General features: G+C 39.3%; 2 protein-coding genes across 3 annotated transcripts; both read right to left on the minus strand.

The window, feature by feature from the left end:
• snx12 (sorting nexin 12) lies at positions 1 to 8957 on the minus strand. 2 transcript variants are annotated; one of them, XM_080780054.1, is made up of 5 exons: positions 8542 to 8957; positions 5462 to 5557; positions 1879 to 2003; positions 1350 to 1440; positions 1 to 715 (listed from the first exon to the last, which is right to left on the minus strand). In XM_080780054.1, exons 1-5 carry the CDS (start codon positions 8704 to 8706, stop codon positions 710 to 712), a joined length of 483 nt encoding a protein of 160 aa, XP_080636180.1. In that variant the 5' UTR covers positions 8707 to 8957; the 3' UTR covers positions 1 to 709. The 2 variants fall into 2 exon arrangements, with proteins under 2 accessions (XP_080636180.1, XP_080636179.1); XM_080780053.1 differs by lacking the exon at positions 1 to 715 and having other exon boundaries at positions 800 to 1440.
• Positions 8958 to 10329: 1372 nt separating this feature from the next.
• LOC308327529 (cytokine receptor common subunit gamma-like) lies at positions 10330 to 17928 on the minus strand (the record flags this gene model as incomplete). Its single annotated transcript, XM_080781050.1, has 11 exons — positions 10330 to 11111; positions 11459 to 11537; positions 12184 to 12289; positions 12810 to 12990; positions 13436 to 13569; positions 13692 to 13864; positions 14219 to 14312; positions 15868 to 15903; positions 16126 to 16320; positions 17544 to 17685; positions 17920 to 17928. The coding sequence occupies 11 exons, from the start codon at positions 17926 to 17928 to the stop codon at positions 10917 to 10919; spliced, it is 1344 nt and encodes a 447-aa protein (XP_080637176.1). The 3' UTR covers positions 10330 to 10916.
• Between the last annotated feature and the right edge of the window lie 348 nt (positions 17929 to 18276).

Raw genomic sequence — 18276 nt, forward strand, 5'->3', positions numbered from 1 at the left:
CCTGGTGAAGACCAGTGGGTGAAAACATGTTGGATTTTTAACCTTTTTCTAATGAATAAATACATTGATTTCACGCCCACTCGGCACCCGTCCTCTCCTCATTTACTTTTGAGTGCTTGGATCGCTTTTATTGCTTTGTAGATTTAGTCACAAGCTCTTGCTAATACTTCATTGATTCAAAATGTATAAAACGTTCATTTAAAATAACTTCAAAAGTAGCAAAATGTGACACTTTGTGAGCTAGTAGATCTGCCATTTTTGCACTTGTAGTATGACAAAGTAAGGCACGCAAACATAAATATTGAAATATGGAGAGACAAGTTTTCTGCCAGACAGCAACGATATAGTGAATAGTTGTTTTTCCCCCTAATATACTGTGGACAACGGTATAGTAAAATCCATTCCTTTGTATGGATCCACAGCAGTATAGCTTCCTATTCACTAGATCTTCTGGCACTACTATATTGTAATTTATAAATTCTTTGTTCTGTGGTTGTCTAGGACAGATGGGTGTACATGGATGTAAAGGTAGATTACAGGCAGATCTCTATTAGTTTAGACTTGTAGATCTCGCAAAGCAATAGATGGATCAGAATATTTTAAAGTGCCCATGCAACCACCTGTGATTTGTGAAAGAAAAGAAAAAAGATGGGGAAAGAAGCTTTTAGGGAGAGGATGTTTATATAATAATAAAACAAACTTACTTCATTCATACCTAAAAAGAAGAGAAAACATGAGAGATGAGAGTTAAAATACAGTACAATGTCTCTGTACAGTACGTCTGATGTACACAGTGTTAACACAAATGCACATATTTCAATATTGTTCTACTTTATTCACATTATATTAAAATCATGAATATACTGTATAACACTCTTGGAAAGATCAAATGTATTGTACAATGAATTGCTTCTGTTTAATCCCCCCTGAAATTAGCGATTAGAGAGACAAGAGCCCAAGACTTCACAATACGACCACATCTTATTTTACAGTTATAAAACGAATGCAGTAGGGGGAGAGGAAGAGTCACAGACAGAAATGTCTGAACACATATCAACATATCCTGATGCAGGACAGACAAACATAGTCGTACTTTGAGCTAAAAAGTTAATATGACTTTACAAGTACAACTGTATACAGAGACGTTGAGAGATGGAGGGAGACAGAGAGAGACGGAGAGAGAGAGAAAGTGAGAAGAGAGCGAAAGGCAGATGCTAGAAAGAAGAGAGAATATAAAGAGGAAAACATTGAAAGGAGACTGGGAAGATATAGGCAAAAAATGGCAAATGCACTGATAAACATCACAACTTTTGACCCCTCCATCCCCCTTGGTAACCCTAGTGCCGTACTTTTCCAGGAATGTAGTTGCGGTCAATGCTCTCCTCCTGCAGAAACATGTGAAGACAGCGCTCATTCTGGGCCAAGGGATGACCTGCGATTCTACAGGAAGACAAGGTACAGATAAAATTCACTTGATGCATGAAATGTATCATTAAATACCGCCAATGTCTCTTTTTCCAGGAAAGTAGCTGGAGGATTAGCTGGTAAGCCCTGTCGTGTGCTAGACATTTCTGGCAAAGTCTAGGTCTGTTAAATGTCTCCCCGTTCAAGCGGGTAATTTGTGTCTAGATGACTTAGCGGAAGACACAGTGATAGCTTTGATTCACCTGTGATCTGAAAACCACCTGAATTTGTTGAAAACCACCCAAACAAACTCTGAAACCGGCAGGAAATTGTAGTATGCCAGGCACAAGACAAAATGTAACCGTTTGCGGGCTTAATTGAAATATACAGTATGGCTCGTGTCAATAAACTCAATATACTGCCCAGCCCTAATTAGAATACTAGTTTTACCAATTAATTATTGGCCGCACTGACCTGTTGATGAATTGCTCCAGGCCAAATCGCCGCTCCTCGATGAAGGCCTCCTCAAAAATGCCCTCATCCCCTCGGAAGGGCAGCTGTCTTTTCAGGGCCTTGCCTGGCAGAGGTGGTACTACAATCTGCGGGTGTCAGGGAACGCAATACACATTAAATATTCTATTATTGTTATACACATTTAGATATAGATAGATAGGTATGATCGAATACATGTTTCAACCCCCCACATGTACTCGTTTCGTAGTTCTTTTCCGCTTTTAGTGTGCGTGTGCGATTTGAAATTATCTGCATCTTGGTAGCATGACAAAGGTATGGTGTCCAACTGTTACAAATTCAATGCACACATACATTTCGATTGCAGTAATTATTATGTCATTTAAAAGGAGTAACTAAGGGGTAACTAACATTCACAGTGTTTCCCCTAGCCAGAAGCTGATTGTGTGGGGGGGAGCTTTTCACTCGTGCAGTGCATGCGCCGGACCCGTGCACACGCACGTACGATTCTTATTAATTTATTTTATTCATTACATTTTTTGCTGTCTTTTGCCTTTTTCTGGCCCATTTGCGGCTACTAAAAATCATACTGTGATGACTGGCCATGATTGTGTGGGTGCCCCTCACACCATAATGCATATTGGGGAAACACTGATTCATTTTAATAACTTTTTGGTTGTCGGAATGCTGCAAGGTTCTAGCTCATATCATGATCACATTGCGACAACTGAATATGGGGAAACATGCTTTTAGCTAGCTATGATGCACCATTTCCTTGGAATACTTCACTACAAGATGATGTTTGTTTTAATGCTGCCATTTTGGCCAGGGCCCACTTGGAAAAGAGATGGGGTATTATCCTGGTTAAATAAAGGATACATGTTAGTTACAAGTTACAAGTTAAATAAACAGCACCTGTATATATTTAACTATATTTTGAACAACGCAGAAGCGGTACTATTTACAAACCATAAGATACAAAATAAATACATTTCCGGTGCCTAGGGCATACAGTCGCAAATAAAAATAGCGTTTAATACCGTTTAGAGTAAATTAAATGTGTAGTGGTTATTGGAAGTATATACCAGTCAAAGATTATATTAAAAAATATATATACTTTCATTAAATTAAAAAGGTTACACAATATGACTTTAAGAGAATGCAGAATGACAAATTAATATACCGGTATGAGCAATCTCATCCCAAGATGTCACCTTTCGACTTGCAGGAAACGTGTTGCTCCTTTTACTGATCCAGAATCAGACCGTGAAAACCTGTATAATCAAACTCCTGCCCCCATCACGGGCACTAGAACAGGGGAAACACCAATATTCTTTTGTTGCCCAACTTTCAGGAACATCTAAGCCGGTATTGTTGTGGATAACGTCAGGTCTAGGACTCCCTCCTTACTGGCCTACCGGCATGTGCAGCCTCTCCAACTGAACCAAAATGCCGCAGCTCGCTTGGTCTTCAACCAGCCAAAATTCTCACACGTCTCCCCCTTCTCTGTTCCCTCCATTGGCTCCCGGTCGCTGCCCGCACAGAATACAAAACTCTGATGCTGGCATTCAAAGCAACCAAAGGCATGGCTCCCCCATATCTTACAAGTATGATCGAACCCTACAAACCCTCCCGCGCACTCAGATCAGCCATGCAACGCAGAGAACTGAGGGAAGCTGGAAGTACCTTCACTAAAAACGCCGGGACCACGCTCCACATCCACACGTCCCAAACTCTTCTCCCTTCTGGCTACAAAACTATGGAATGCACTTCCCATCACAATCAGAACTGCAGCCTCACTCCCAATCTTCCGCCGTAGTCTGAAAACCCACCTTTTCAGACTCCATCATGGCCCGTAGCACTTGCCCTAGCCCTAGACTTAGATAGCATTTTAAACAGACTTATAGCATGGCATGTAGACAGCACTAGAAATAGAATTGCATTTTATGTAGTCATAGCACTATATAGTACATAATACATATGTATCAGTATAATATGTATAGTTTATATTTATAGTTTCATGATATAGATACTCCACTGTTACGTTCTTAGCTTACGCATGTTTCATGATAACTACTTTTATATACGTGATGTATGCCATGCTTTTTGTTTGTAAATCGCTCTGGATTAAAAGCATCTGCTAAATGCCTAAATTGTAAATTGGACTAAACAGGAATGTGTATACTATATCTGATTTGCGTTTCAAACTTCAAGTCAGATGTTTAAGGGAAGGACGCCTGCTGCTTGCTTGGACGCCTGCAGCATCCAAGCAACCAACGGCCTTTCAGTGAGTCTATGTTCGTTCTCGAATGCACGCATGGCACTGTTAATGTTTGGTATCTATGTGGTACCACCTGGCACCGTTTACGTTTCTCTTTAGCTCCTAGCTTAATTCGACTCAAAGTATCTATGGGTTGAAAAGCTAAATTATGTCAGGGACCCCCATTTACAGCTATATAGCAGTGATTCTCAACTATTTTAATTTCAAGGACCCCCCAGTTTGGTCTTGCATTAAACCCACAGACCCTTATTTGATATCATTTTGATCTCTGGAACCCCCAATCTACCAGTGGCATCATCAGTGTTAATTTAACTCTGATGGATTTGTACACTCTCAAAATTACAGACACTTCAGGGTCCATTTGGTTCCTAACAATCAATCATTTGGCAGCGGACCCTTCTCAAGGACTTTGAGAAAAAACTGGCTGTTCTTTACATGTATGCACAGTTGCACACCTTTTCACCTGCCATCATACATAGAATGTAGATCCACATGCTGCTATAAATACTGAGAACAGACAGTATAGTACAGCAGTGACTGTAACACAAACTAAGGATAAACCGGCTAATAAGCAGGAGAAACAGCTTCACAGCAGAATACTGTACTACGTATAAAGTCAAAGAGAAGTCCAACGTGCTTCAGCCAGTTATGGGTAGAAGACCTCGGTGCTCAGACAGCAAGACTAGTAAAAAAGAAAAATACCTGGGCACTTCAAAAGAGACTACCCAAATAACTCGACTGGGTCTGCGGCTACACGTTTTATTCATTTACAGGGGTGACTGACGTTTCGACTTGCGCCTTCCTCCGACTCTGAGGAAGACGCAAGTGTCACACCCAAGTCTTTTAATTTGTATACTGCAAATATATATACTCGTCTACGGACACATTCTATCTGAAAAGACAATAAAAGAGAGAGACATTTAATCCAGGACATTACACTTTGATCTCAACTGTTCATCAGAGAAAGAGAGAGGGAGTAGGATGTCATGGATGAACCATTGGTTTTTCTTTCATGTATCAATAATGACAGAAGGTCAGAACATCTCAAAACTAACACCTAGTCAACAGAGGAAGTGTAAAATTGGTTTTATACTTCGCTGTGCAGCAGTGTTGTGCACTAGAAACAGCAGGTTATCTTCGGTGCGTAGCACAGTGTGCAACCAATGCCTATAAATCAGCCATAATGCTGTGCAGCCAAGCCAACATCATCTCTTATCGGCTCACGATAACTATTGGGTGTCACCGATCGACCCAAATAATTGCCACCTAGAAATATGACGTTATGTTGTAACTTGTGTGACTCACCTTACTGTCTCTTTCCAGCTCATTCTTTAGCCACTCAAAGTCACTGTATCTTCTTCTCACACAGGAATCCTTCAGCTTGAAAATAGGAAGGTTTGTCTACACAGAGAAGACACAAGAAACAAGACTTGATGTGGCTTCTGTTGCATCCTGAAATCTGCGCTATTGACCGAGGCCATGGTTACATAGATAGACATAAAAAAATTGTCATGATTACTGAGCTAAAGATTAATGTATTTGGCAAGTATTTTCTTATCTATGGTGATAGCTATATAAATTAGCAGGGTGATGTACAATTTGTGTCAGTGGCTGTACAGTCCATAGAAAATCGTACAATGGGGACTGGGGAGTGCCGTGATTTTTTTCCACCCTAAAAAAAACATTGTCTTATTGTTATTTAAAAAAAAAACCTAAATACAAAGTTAAATAATAATAATAATACCTGGGACTTATATTGCGCTTTTCTAATACTCAAAGACACTTTACATGTGTGGTGGCCGGGGGGGGGGGGGACATGAGAAAATGACAACTTTAATAGAAAACAAGTAAAATAAGAGTAAAACCAATAAGAACAGTACATGCAACAGGTTAAAAACACATCAGCTCGGGGAATGCTACTCTGAACAGGTGGGTTTTCAGTGCGGTTTTGAAGGTGGGGAGTGAGGGGGCATCCCGGATCTGTTTGGGGAGGGCATTCCAGAGGGTAGGGGCGATACACCATTGCACATAAAAACGACTCCAGGGTGTCTAATGAAGTACTGTTACCTCATAGATACATGCAAAACTTTACGCATTTTCATGTCATTCGTTGACAGAATTTGTTGTAGTCCCAGGTTGAAAATGGTTAAAAGGGAAATGAGTTGCATTATGGGAGTCGGGAGACATACAGTGCCAGGAGTTGGAGGGAAACTGTGTCCACTAATTTGCCTCCAGCTGCCAAATAGCTTTCATGCAGCCTTTTCAAAATTAATATTATTATGCCTGACTTTAGCCGCTGGTGGTGATGCAGCTTTTTGTTGTTGTTGCACTACTGTTTGTATTTTGCCATTAATATATGAGGAAGAGACATAAATGAGTAACAGTCTATCATTATCGGGCAACTGTGGTCAATAATGCAGGTACTACTACAATAGAATCCTATTGAAGGCAGTGTAATAAACATACTTTGTTGAGCGGGGCACCCAATCTACTATGAATCACTCAGTTCTATGGAGCTATACTTGGTCCGTTGGTCGCCTCCCTTTGCCTGCCTTTTAGTCCACAAACCTCTTTGCCGAAAATAGCCAATTTAGCTTCCATGTGGTTAACCTGAAACTATCACAATGGCATATTATGTGAAAAGTTCTTGGGTTGCAAGAATTGAGGAACAGTGACCAGCATGGACTGAGTTTTGAATGTTAAGTATCAGTTTCATGAGCAAATCATCATTGTCAACATTATGGCTGAAATTAGACCTTTCATCTCTCCCTCTCTCATGAACATGGGCAAAATGAATGAATCCGATCAGCTGCAGTGGATAGTAATTTAGTAAATTGTTCAAAAAAATGGCACACCTGGCAATCTAGTTCTCTTTTTTGGGACTTGGGCTATTGGTGTGTCCAGTGGTCTATTAACACCAGGCATTGGTTGTTATTTAACCTGCCAATAAGCATTCTAGCCTAAACATACCAAAGAAATAACTAGACATAGGCCTACCCTAGAAATAACTATAAAGCGAAGGGCTTGTCATTTGTTCATTTCACTCGTGATAACCATGCAGATCTCTGGCAAACTGTTGATCTCTGCATGGTTTAATATAATGGGGGTGATAACAGTCATTTCCTCAATATGATGTGATCCAACTCCAAGCGTCAAGGTTTAGCTGTGTCAGTGGTTTTCTACCTCCCTCACCCTCAGTCACTCACTCTGTCATTCACTTCTCATTGGGATTGAATTTCATTCCTCGATATTTATTTTCTTTGCCAGGTTTGGTCAAGACAGACAGTTCCAGATGTCTCTCCACACAAACAACAATGCTTATATAGCATTTACTGAACTGTTAATATCAATGCATTATCCAGACATTCATTTTCATTCTGAACATATAATCTACACAGCCATTGATTAAGAACCATGTCAACAACAGAGCACAGTGTCAGTGGCTCTCACATGTTAATGCATTTGGGGCACTGCAAGCATTCTTAATCTGCATCTGTAAACAAAACTCATATTGGACCAGACCATTTTGTGACTGTTCGTGGTAGCGGGAGAGCATAATTAATAATATTATAAACTTCACATCATTACAGAGGCAGCCAGGGCCGCACAACAAAGCCCGGACCTCGGGTTTGTATTTACCGGGGTCATTCGGTTCCCTCCCGCCGGATCAAGACAACGTTACAGCCCCGGTATGTTTTTAACTTCCACATCCAGAGGATGCTAACCAGGCTAACGGCGGCTTAGCGAGTTCTCTCTTATGCTGTTAGTAGCGGTGCTCCTCCCAATGATCCCATAGACTGAAAATTCCACTACAGTGACTACTGTAGTAAAAATGTAATAAAGAAGGTTATTTTGCTACTCATCGAAACAAAGACTGTTCTGTGTTGTTGAAAGACTATTCTCCATGGTGGGAATAGTCTCAGGACCCCACCTTCTCTGGGTAATGTACTTTTTGGGCAAAAAATGAAATATGTCCGCCAGACGGATATTTTTGTAATTACTCACCTGCGCCCTCTACAGATCTGGTCAACGGTAATTTATATTGTCCGTGTCTGTAGAGGGCGCAGATGAGTAATTAAAATAATTTCCGTCTGGCGGATATATTTTATATTCTGCCCAAAAACGATATTATACAGTGAAGGTGGGGTCCTGATACGTTTCCCACCATGGAGAATAGTCTTTCAACATCACAAAACAGCCTTTGTTTGGATGAGTAGCGAAATAGTTTTCTTTATTTTTTACTACAGTTGGAGACTTCGCACGGTAGTGGAATATTCGGTCTATGAGAATAGCAGCGCGCCTGGCAGAGCGTAGCGAGAAGTCGATAACGCTCTGGACCAGAGCTAACCGTGACCCATGTTTTCGCCGTTTCTCTCCGAACCTACCCGCATCCGAACTTCATAGGTGGTATACCGGGTCCGTCCGACCCCCACGGTCTGTGGATCATAAACGTCTATCTCCAGAAAATTACTCGGCGGCCCGTAAGCGTCCGTCAGGTCCTGAGGTTTGGAATTCAGCCGGCGAGTGTCGGCCACCGTAGGTTCTGTCATTTTTTAGGCTGTTTTCTTTTATTTATTTGGGAGCTACGAACGACAACTAAAAAAAAAAAAAAAAAAACTCACACTATGTAAATAACACCCACAGAATGGTACTTAGATCTCTTCTGGAGACATCAATGTGTTGTTGTGGTAGCTGATAGCTACAGCTGGATGATGATAAGTAAAGTAGGTTGTTGTGTGTTCTGTTCAGGGGCCCAGCCGCCCTGCCCTCCCTCTGCGAGAAATGCGTGCGTTCAGCTCCGTTTCCGTGCTGCTGTGTGTGGGACAGTGCGCACGCCTTCTAGCGGACTGACGAAGTCACTGCATGGATTTGACTCAGTCCATCCATTTATTTACCCTTACAATTAAATACTTTATTTATCTTCATCATCTGACTGCCATGGGAGATGAAAATAATAAAATCTAAAACAATTTCAATTACAATCAAAAGTGAGATTGAACAACGGCATACTGTAGAAAGCAATAACTAATAACTTTGGGGATTTGAGGGTTGAGGTCAGATGAGTTGCTGACCGGCTCCATATATGCAGATCTAGATGATGATCCAGTCTTCTCCATGTATGGCTTAGGCTATCCAGGGTTTGATGAGATCAGTCCCGTGATCTTCATATATGGAGATGGCCATGGAGCATGACGAACTGATGGCTATATACGAAGCGTGTCACGAGATGTGACGGACAGACTGACTGACAGGTTTTGCATGTATTTTTTATAGAGGGAGGTAGGCTGACAGGAAATGGGGAGAGAGATGGGGGGGTGCATGGTGACATGCAGTAAAGGCCATCGGGAGTTGAACCTGCGGCACTCTGCCAGACTTGGGCTACTGGACAAGGTGCTTGGACCGCTGAGCCACGGCCCAGGCCGTCATAGAAATACTTGACAGATTTTTAGGACAGTAAGCGATTTAAAGAACAAAAACAAAATTTTCACAATTTTCAAAAGTAGCAGATCAAGCTTGTAGATAAGCAATTTTGTCATTCATATACGAGAAAGTCATATTTTGCACCCTAAATAGGGCATAAATGGTTAAAATAATACACTGCAAAGCAAGGCAAAGCAAGTTTATTATTTTAAAAATAATAAACTTGCTTTGCCTTGCTTTGCAGTCTATTATTTTACAAAATAATATTTTGTAAAGGACAATTCAACGACAAAGGAATTCAAGTGCTTTACACAAACCAGCATTAAAGTGCAAAATAAACAGATTATAAAAATACACTTTTACAGTTAAAATACAGTTAAAAAATTGTTGTTAAAGAGTAAATCAAGGAGAAGGCAAGGAAAATGTACATGTATACTGGGGCAATGCACGTTGGGAACAATGCCCATTGGGAATGCACAGCCCTCCATTTATGCAATACCCATTGTCATCTGATATAATATGATGTAATATTGATGACATCAAGGATCTCCATACTTGGGCATAAATGGTGCATTTGTTTTGGTGTATTTATTTTTATATAGCATAAAAACATCGGACAGACAGACAGGCAGACGGACAGATCTTTCCGTAGATCTGCTATATATATATATATATATATATATATATATATATATATATATATATATATAATATATATACCGGTATATATTTATATAATTTTTTCTTTTTTTTTCTTTTTAACTTTTATCCCACGATTTTGCAACCAATTTGTTCACCCAGTGTCAATTATCTAATGTAATCCTGGGCGCTACACTGGGGGGGCAGTGGACTGACTTCATGCTTGCTCCTATGCAAATACAAATAGCAATCTTTACATTTCTTCAATTAATACAAAAAAGCTTCACAACAGTGCCCCTGTAATTAAGCGACAAAAAAAGCTGAAAACCTGTTTTTTTTTAATTATTTTTTATGTGTGGATTAGATAGACTATCAACTACAGTATTTATTCTTTACTTCCATTACCTAATTCCCCCAACAACACCTGTGTTGCCACTATTGCAGCCTCAGTACCTCAGCTCAGAAGCCTTATTTGCTTGAAGTTCCTACTTCATATAGCACCCCTTTCAAAACAGCTCTTTTGTTCCTCGAGAATAGATGAACCATAGATAGATGACTACACATTTGTTTTGTTTGCATGGACTGGCCATAAGAAATGTATGCAACAAATAAAATTCTATGGACAGTTAACATTTTAAACCCATATGATATGTGACACTCTGTCGTTCAGAAGAAAGTGTGGTGGAGTGGGGGAAGTCACTCAGATGACAGATTCATTAGCTGAGGTGGCGACAGAGCAGTCGGTTTGGTCAGTGGTGACTGAGAAAGAGGAGGAACTATCGGAGCTCTCGCTGGCAGACTGGGGGACACGGCTGTACTCGTTAACAGCACAGGCACGCTCATTGTAATCAGCCTTGAACCCCTCCTTCAGGCCTTTGGAGATGTGAAGCCACTCCTTCAAAAAGAAAGTTATTTGCATTGTTTTGTAGAACATGGTATCAGTCAACTTACTGCACCTTACAATGCTTTACTGTCCATCATTGTTGCTTCAAATAGAATGTATTTGAACATGATCATAGTATATAGTAGGCTATTATGGACATATACTGTACCAGAGCCTCATATACATTTCTAAGCAAAAAACTTAAGCATCCAAAGATATACCCGGTATACAGATATTCTTTCTCAGGATAAAACAATGTTTTTTCCAAATTAGTGTATTGTATTCGGCTCCATGACGTTTTTATGAGTTTCTGGTGGCTCCATGCATGCTTAAGTTACAGATCTCTGGATGTTACTAACCTCTACATTGCCATGGATCAGGATTTCATTCAGGTTCTTGCCTGGTTTTGGAACAATGGGGACCAGGATGATTCTAATCCTGTGAGGAGATAGAAACTGCTCAGTATAATGTGATCATAGAGACTAATTTTGATTTATTCAACGTTAGTTTAAAAGAAAACACATGATAGACGTGCTTCTCGAAAGGAAAGAACATCACGGTAACTACTTTTTATGTATGTGATGTATGCCATGCTTTTTTGTTATTGCTTAATGTAAATGGCTCTGGATTAAGAGCGTCTGCTAAATGCCTAAATTTAAATTGTAAATGGTAACGTAAAGAATTGTTTCCAAAGTGTGGTCCTTAGTTTCGAGCAAAACAAGATCAAGACATCAACATTTGTTTTCCTTATCCCTTTGCAACTCTGGTTGATTTATTGTAAGGCTGTGTGACTGTGTCAAATGTCGCGTGACATTGGTACCACAGGGGAACTGATAATTATTGCGACCAAAGGTCGCAATAATTAACTATGGAATTGAGCATTTCCCGTCAGTTAGTGTGTCGGGCACCATGTGGTTCCCAGGACATTGTGTGACATCATCAGGGATGGAGATGTGGAGACCCTGATGTCATAAAAACTATGTTGAATGTGTGAATGTGAAAATGTCATTAGACAATGAACCCTGCTAACCAGGAAGCCATGATGAGCAGCCAGTCAACAATGTTCCCCTCTGGAATGACCCACCTGTCATGATGCACCAACGTGATGAGCACCAGAAGAAAAATGCAGGTACCCACAACAGAAAACACCACAGACCACACTGACATAGGTCCACTTCCACGTGGAGTGTCTGAGACAGGGAAAGATGTGTAAAATGACGATATTCAATTTATATAGGTTGCCATACCTTATTCTGCGTACTTGCTTATGTGCTTGCTTACTTGCTGGCTGACTGACTGACTGACTGACTGACTGACTGACTGACTGACTGACTGACTGACTTGTTTACATGTTTACTTGTGTACACTGTATAGCTACTATAGGCAAACTTACCTTCTTTAGATAATTACTTTCTTATATACTTAGCCTATATATGCTTCCTTCCTCCCTTCCTTCATTAACTTACTGTATATGTCACATGTGTAGGCTAAGTTGTCGTTGAGCTAAATTCTACATATAAAAGCTGCTATTAAATTATTATTACTATTATCCTATCACGTATGGCCTAAACGGAGGTTCTGCTGTATCCTCTCTCTTTCTCTATTGCTTTTCACAAACAGCCTGATGGCAATGACAGTTTGTTCAACCTACTTTGTTCTGCTTAGGTTTTTTACCTACAGTATAGCGGCTATTTAGACATTATTAAATACCTGTGCTCAGTGTGCTGCTGTTCTTCATGGATACCCAGTAGACAGGTTGACTCCAGTCACTCAAGTATATGGACTCTCCACAATACCTGGCCACCCTGAACCTCACCTGAAGCTCATAGCGGGAGTTACCGGAGGGCAGGTTGGAACAGTAACTCGGTCTCTCCATGCTGAATCTAGAACTCTGAACACAAGAAGAAAAATGTGCAGATGGTTGGAGAGGTGGATGAGGGAGAATGTTGGGCTAATGTGATGAAAGAAAGAAAGAAAGATTTATTTTTTATTTTTATCAACTGTATTCTAATGCTGACCAACGGAAATGACAGTGATATCTGACGGAACAAATGATCCATCTCTTGGCTGTTTTATTGTACCCTGTTTTTGTGTTTTGTGGTTTTATTTCTCTTTTTTTGTGTTTTGTATTGTATTGATTGTACAGTTAGGACCCTCTCGGAAATGAGATACTATATCTCAATGGGGTATTCCTGAATAAAGAATTTCAAAGAAAGAAAGAAAGAAAGAAAGAAAATAATCTATTGAATATTATAATTCCTTTTGTAAAATCCCATCATTCTCTATTTCCCCATCATTCAGGCTTTTGCTTATTTTCTTATTAATTCCATACGTACCTCCCATTTGTTGTAGTTGGTCCTGTAGCGAACTTCATTTTCCAAACATTTGTACCAACCATTGGTGTGATTCCAATAGAAACACAGGTTGGAGTCGTTCTTGACAGTAACGTTGACTGGAGCATTCAGCTTGACTGAAAATGTAACAGAAATAATGAAAAGAGGCAAAGAACCAAACCGTTGAGGGAAGTTCACAATAATAGTTAGGAGCATAATGAACATTGAAAATGAAGGCATGATCAAAATGCACATTTACCTTTGGTTTTTAGGCTGTGTTCGTTGAGAAAACTGTCATTGTCGTATGTCAGCTTTGTGTGAAAAGGTTCAAACCTCTGAGTTTCTAGCTTGTTGTATGGCTGCTTACATCCAGTAGTAGAGCCTTTCTCTGAGGTGTAGAATGTACACTCTTTGAAATGATCCCAATGAAACCTAAACATAATCAGAGATCAGTTATTGAACACGCGCACGCACGCACGCACGCACACACGCACACGCACACACACACACACACACACACACACACACACACACACACACACACACACACACACACACACACACACACACACACACACACATACACAGTGTGAGAAAGAATGTGTACACAAGCCTAGCTGGATTCTGTAAACTACTGATTACTTGCTAAAATTCTGTGGTGCAACATAATACATTTGTTTACAATATCCTCATGGTCGCTATGTCATAAAAACAAGTCACTTAGCTTCTACAGTATATGCATGGTGTTCCACCCATCCACTTAAGCTCTATGATGAACAGACTAACCTGCTGTAGAAGGTGTAGTTGACGTCTGGTGTGTTCTGTCCATCCCAGCTACAATGGACATAGTCCAGATCCTCCAGCAGACAGCTCACATTGACTACAATCACAACATTTGGTTCCTAATTATCATTTAGCTGGGGACCCCCTGGAACTCTCTCAAGGACCCCTGGGGGTCCCCGGACCCCACTTTGGGAACTTTGGGCACTGATATAAACAGTTACAACCACACCTAAACACCACTGGGACACAGAGATTCAACAAAGACATCGCTGTTTCATAATAATTGGTTACATACCGCCAGTGTTGTACTATTTGTTTTTACTTTGTATTACAAGTAAAAGTCCCATATTAAAAATGTACTCGAGTAAAAGTACAAAACTATCGGCTAATGGCTGAAATGTATAGTGTTGAAGTGGTTAATGTATGTTTTCTAATCAAAATTAAAATCTCCAAAGTAACTAGGAATTAAAGTTTTCAAATAATCGTAGTGGAGTAAATTTTGGCTCTGAGAGGTACTGGAGTACTCCAGTAAAGTACAAATACCTCAAAACTGTACTTAAGTGCAGTACTTCAGTCGGCTTAATACAGACAGTCTTAGAGTGCTATTATCTGATGCTGATTACAATGAGCTCTCTGATAACAACGACTATCTTTATCAAAACCAGCATGGACAGTAGCACAGCCAGGAGCCAATAAGAGTGTGACTAAACTAGAAGAATGCACATTCAAATAGAAGGTACCTCAAATATTCAGGTTGCATAATTCACACAGATATCATAACACACACACATCACAGAATAACGCTATATGCTGCCCTTCACAACAGACGAAGACAACCAAGCATGGCGTTCAGCTCCACAAGTCAGCCGAACAGGGGTCTGGCATTCAGACCGGCCCACTTAGTGAACTACTTACACAGGAAGTGCACTTACCAAACTAAACCGGTCACAACTACTCGCCTGCTGCTATTTTGAGATGAAGTCTAAAACCTGACTTATAAGTTATACCATCGTATGATGGAATTTAAATGTAGAATAGCAGAGTTATACGTAGTTTTATGCAGTATTTCAGTAGTTACATAGTACTGGGTAATACCTGGGGTATACATTTGTACCACATAAAATAATAATAATTCTTGTTACCCATTGATTCTGTGTTGATTTATGTATGCTGCTGTTTTAACCTGTATTGTTACTTATTTGCTGCTCCTAAAGCACTTTGTTTGGAAAAGTGTGTACCAAATGTTATGCTTTTTGGAGATTATTTTGCTGTCTGGAGGAGATGGAAGGGTGTTATTAATATGGCTATATTTGTGGGACATAGACCTGTGTTCGAGCTATAGATTATAACACATTAACAAGTATAGACTATACCGGTACATGTATTACAATTTATCCCACTGTCTTCAAATTGTACGGCCTTATCTGTAAAACATAATTTTGTGAGCTAAAAGCTCTGAGGTTTCTCTTCCTGTTAAATGATCAGATTTAAGATTCAGCATTCATTGCTCAATAACATTGTGACCAGCTCAGAGACTAATCTTAACTTCCTGAATGTAAAATACTAAAACAAACATATACAGTGAGGGGGAGAGACACACACACACACACACACACACACACACACACACACACACACACACGTATACGTACTCTGCGTTTGTACAAGTGACGGTAGTTCTGGGTCACCTGAAATGCAATAAATGAATATGTTATAAGGCTTATTCTTCATTTATAATTTTGCATGATAGTCATGGTTAAAGAATATAGGACTGAATATTAAAGAGGAAAGCAAAGACGAAAGACTGACATAACTGACTGACTAACCTATACTAAATATGTGCCTAAAACAGTTAGTTCATCATACATGATCTATAATATACTGCAAACACACAATTGTTTTAGTCTTACGTCGTTTACAGATGAGATCGGGTTTGGACCACTGATTATTGCCACACTTGATGAAATAGGAGGTGCCTGCCTTCCTCGCATAACCATCAGTACACGTGTATCGGTACTTGTCGACACTTTGACAACAATTTGATGCTTTTGGAAGTTCAGTTAGTTCCACATGTGGTAACTGTGAGCATGGACACGTGCAGTTCTCTGTAAACAAAGCATGGATATGCCAGGATACAACAGATTATTACAGTTCTCTGTAAACAAAGCATGGATATGACAGGATACAACAGATTATTACAGTTCTCTGTAAACAAAGCATGGATATGCCCAGGATACAACAGATTATTACAGTTCTCTGTAAACAAAGCATGGATATGCCCAGGATACAACAGATTATTACAGTTCTCTGTAAACAAAGCATTGATATGCCAGGATACAACAGATTATCACAGTTCTCTGTAAACAAAGCATTGATATGGCCAGGATACAACAGATTATTACAGTTATCTGTAAACAAAGCATGGATATGCCATGATACAACAGATTATTACAACAACCAAATCATGCCTTATTTGTAAAGACACATTTTTGGAGATTATTTTGGTGTCTTTTGAGTGAACAGTTTAGGGGGCCATTTAGAATTTTGTCCATAAATCACAACCTGTTAAAGGCTTTTTTGGGCACCCCTTCTAGGATGTTTTAGGACCCAAGGGACATCTGTACCAAATCACTGTGTATCAATTTCGACGGTATTCCGCCCTACTAATAGCCCTATAGTGGTATAATTACCCAACAATATACTATAATTTACCATACATTAGGGGAATAGAAATTAAAGCATTGCCCACATCCACCGCAGATGTGTTAATACACAGTAACTGCAGTGCAGGCTGACGTCAAGGGGAATTTACCCACAGTTCTTTTCTGGGAAAGGAAGCCACATTTCTCTAATCTTTATCTTAAAACAACATATTACCACAAGTCGTTCGTGTTTAGAATCTATATGTCAAATTAATAAAACCTTAATTAATTTATTTTTAACTGAGAAATCTTGGTAACATTTGATATTTGTGTTCCTTCCACTGACACATACTTTTCAAGAAATGAAAGAGAAAGAATGAAGTGGAATAGGATTAAAAAAACCAAAACATTATTGCATTATTTAAAAAGATATAGATCCTGACAATGTAAGATAAGTGTATCAATTGAATTACAGTAGGCTGGATGTAGACACTGAGAGTTGACAAAACCCATGAGCATATAAATTAAATTTGATATACTGTTTTTTATTATAGTGATTGTTAGTAGTGATTATAATAATAATAATTATGATATATATATATATATATATATATATATATATATATATATATATATATATATATATATATATTATTATTATTATTATTATTAAAATATTTACTAACCTGGCGGTGGTTTTCTGGCAATCACACTGCCAGTCAGGTAGAGAAGGAGAAACACTCCAACTGGTGCCATGGCAGAACAGAACAGAATGATGTGCTGATGGGGGTAGTTGCATGCTCTCAACCTCACTTGGTTTTTCACTTCCTGTTAACGGAAACAATTCTGCAGTTTCAGAGCAGGTGCTTTTGTTATGACATACATAAAAAAACCACAAACTTTATCTTATCATAAAGCCCAGTTAGTGTCCCAGTCCCACTCACATGTGTTAAAATGTGTTATGTTATAAAATGTGTTATGACCCATATATCAAGTCAGATAATGTTATTAACAATGTTACTTCATGCAGACTTCGACTGGACAAAGGAGAAATAATCCAACCACTGTCATGCTAGACACAGGTGTGTTTCCATTTCAAGTGTAGTTTCCTGTTTTTTTCTGCTCTTAATTTCCGATGTATGGGGTTTGTTTCCTATACGTGGGAGGCCCCTTATAAAATATAGGTCATGTAGATAGAAGAGAGTAGGCCTACTATTCTGTTCAATTCACTGTACATTATTATTACTGTATGTCTGCCTGGTTTAAAACATGTGAAAGTATTTTTTTCTGACTTGAAGAATGATGTAGATTTAACTTAAAAATGTAATTGATAATAATACAGTACGTGAGGCAATGGACAAATCAAAAGTGGTATTAATTGGTTGGAGGGAGGATTTTATAACGCTGTAGCTATTTAAA

The sequence above is a fragment of the Protomyctophum bolini genome (genome assembly GCF_963924005.1).
Source record: "Protomyctophum bolini genome assembly, chromosome: 13".
NCBI classification, from domain to species: Eukaryota; Metazoa; Chordata; class Actinopteri; order Myctophiformes; family Myctophidae; genus Protomyctophum; species Protomyctophum bolini.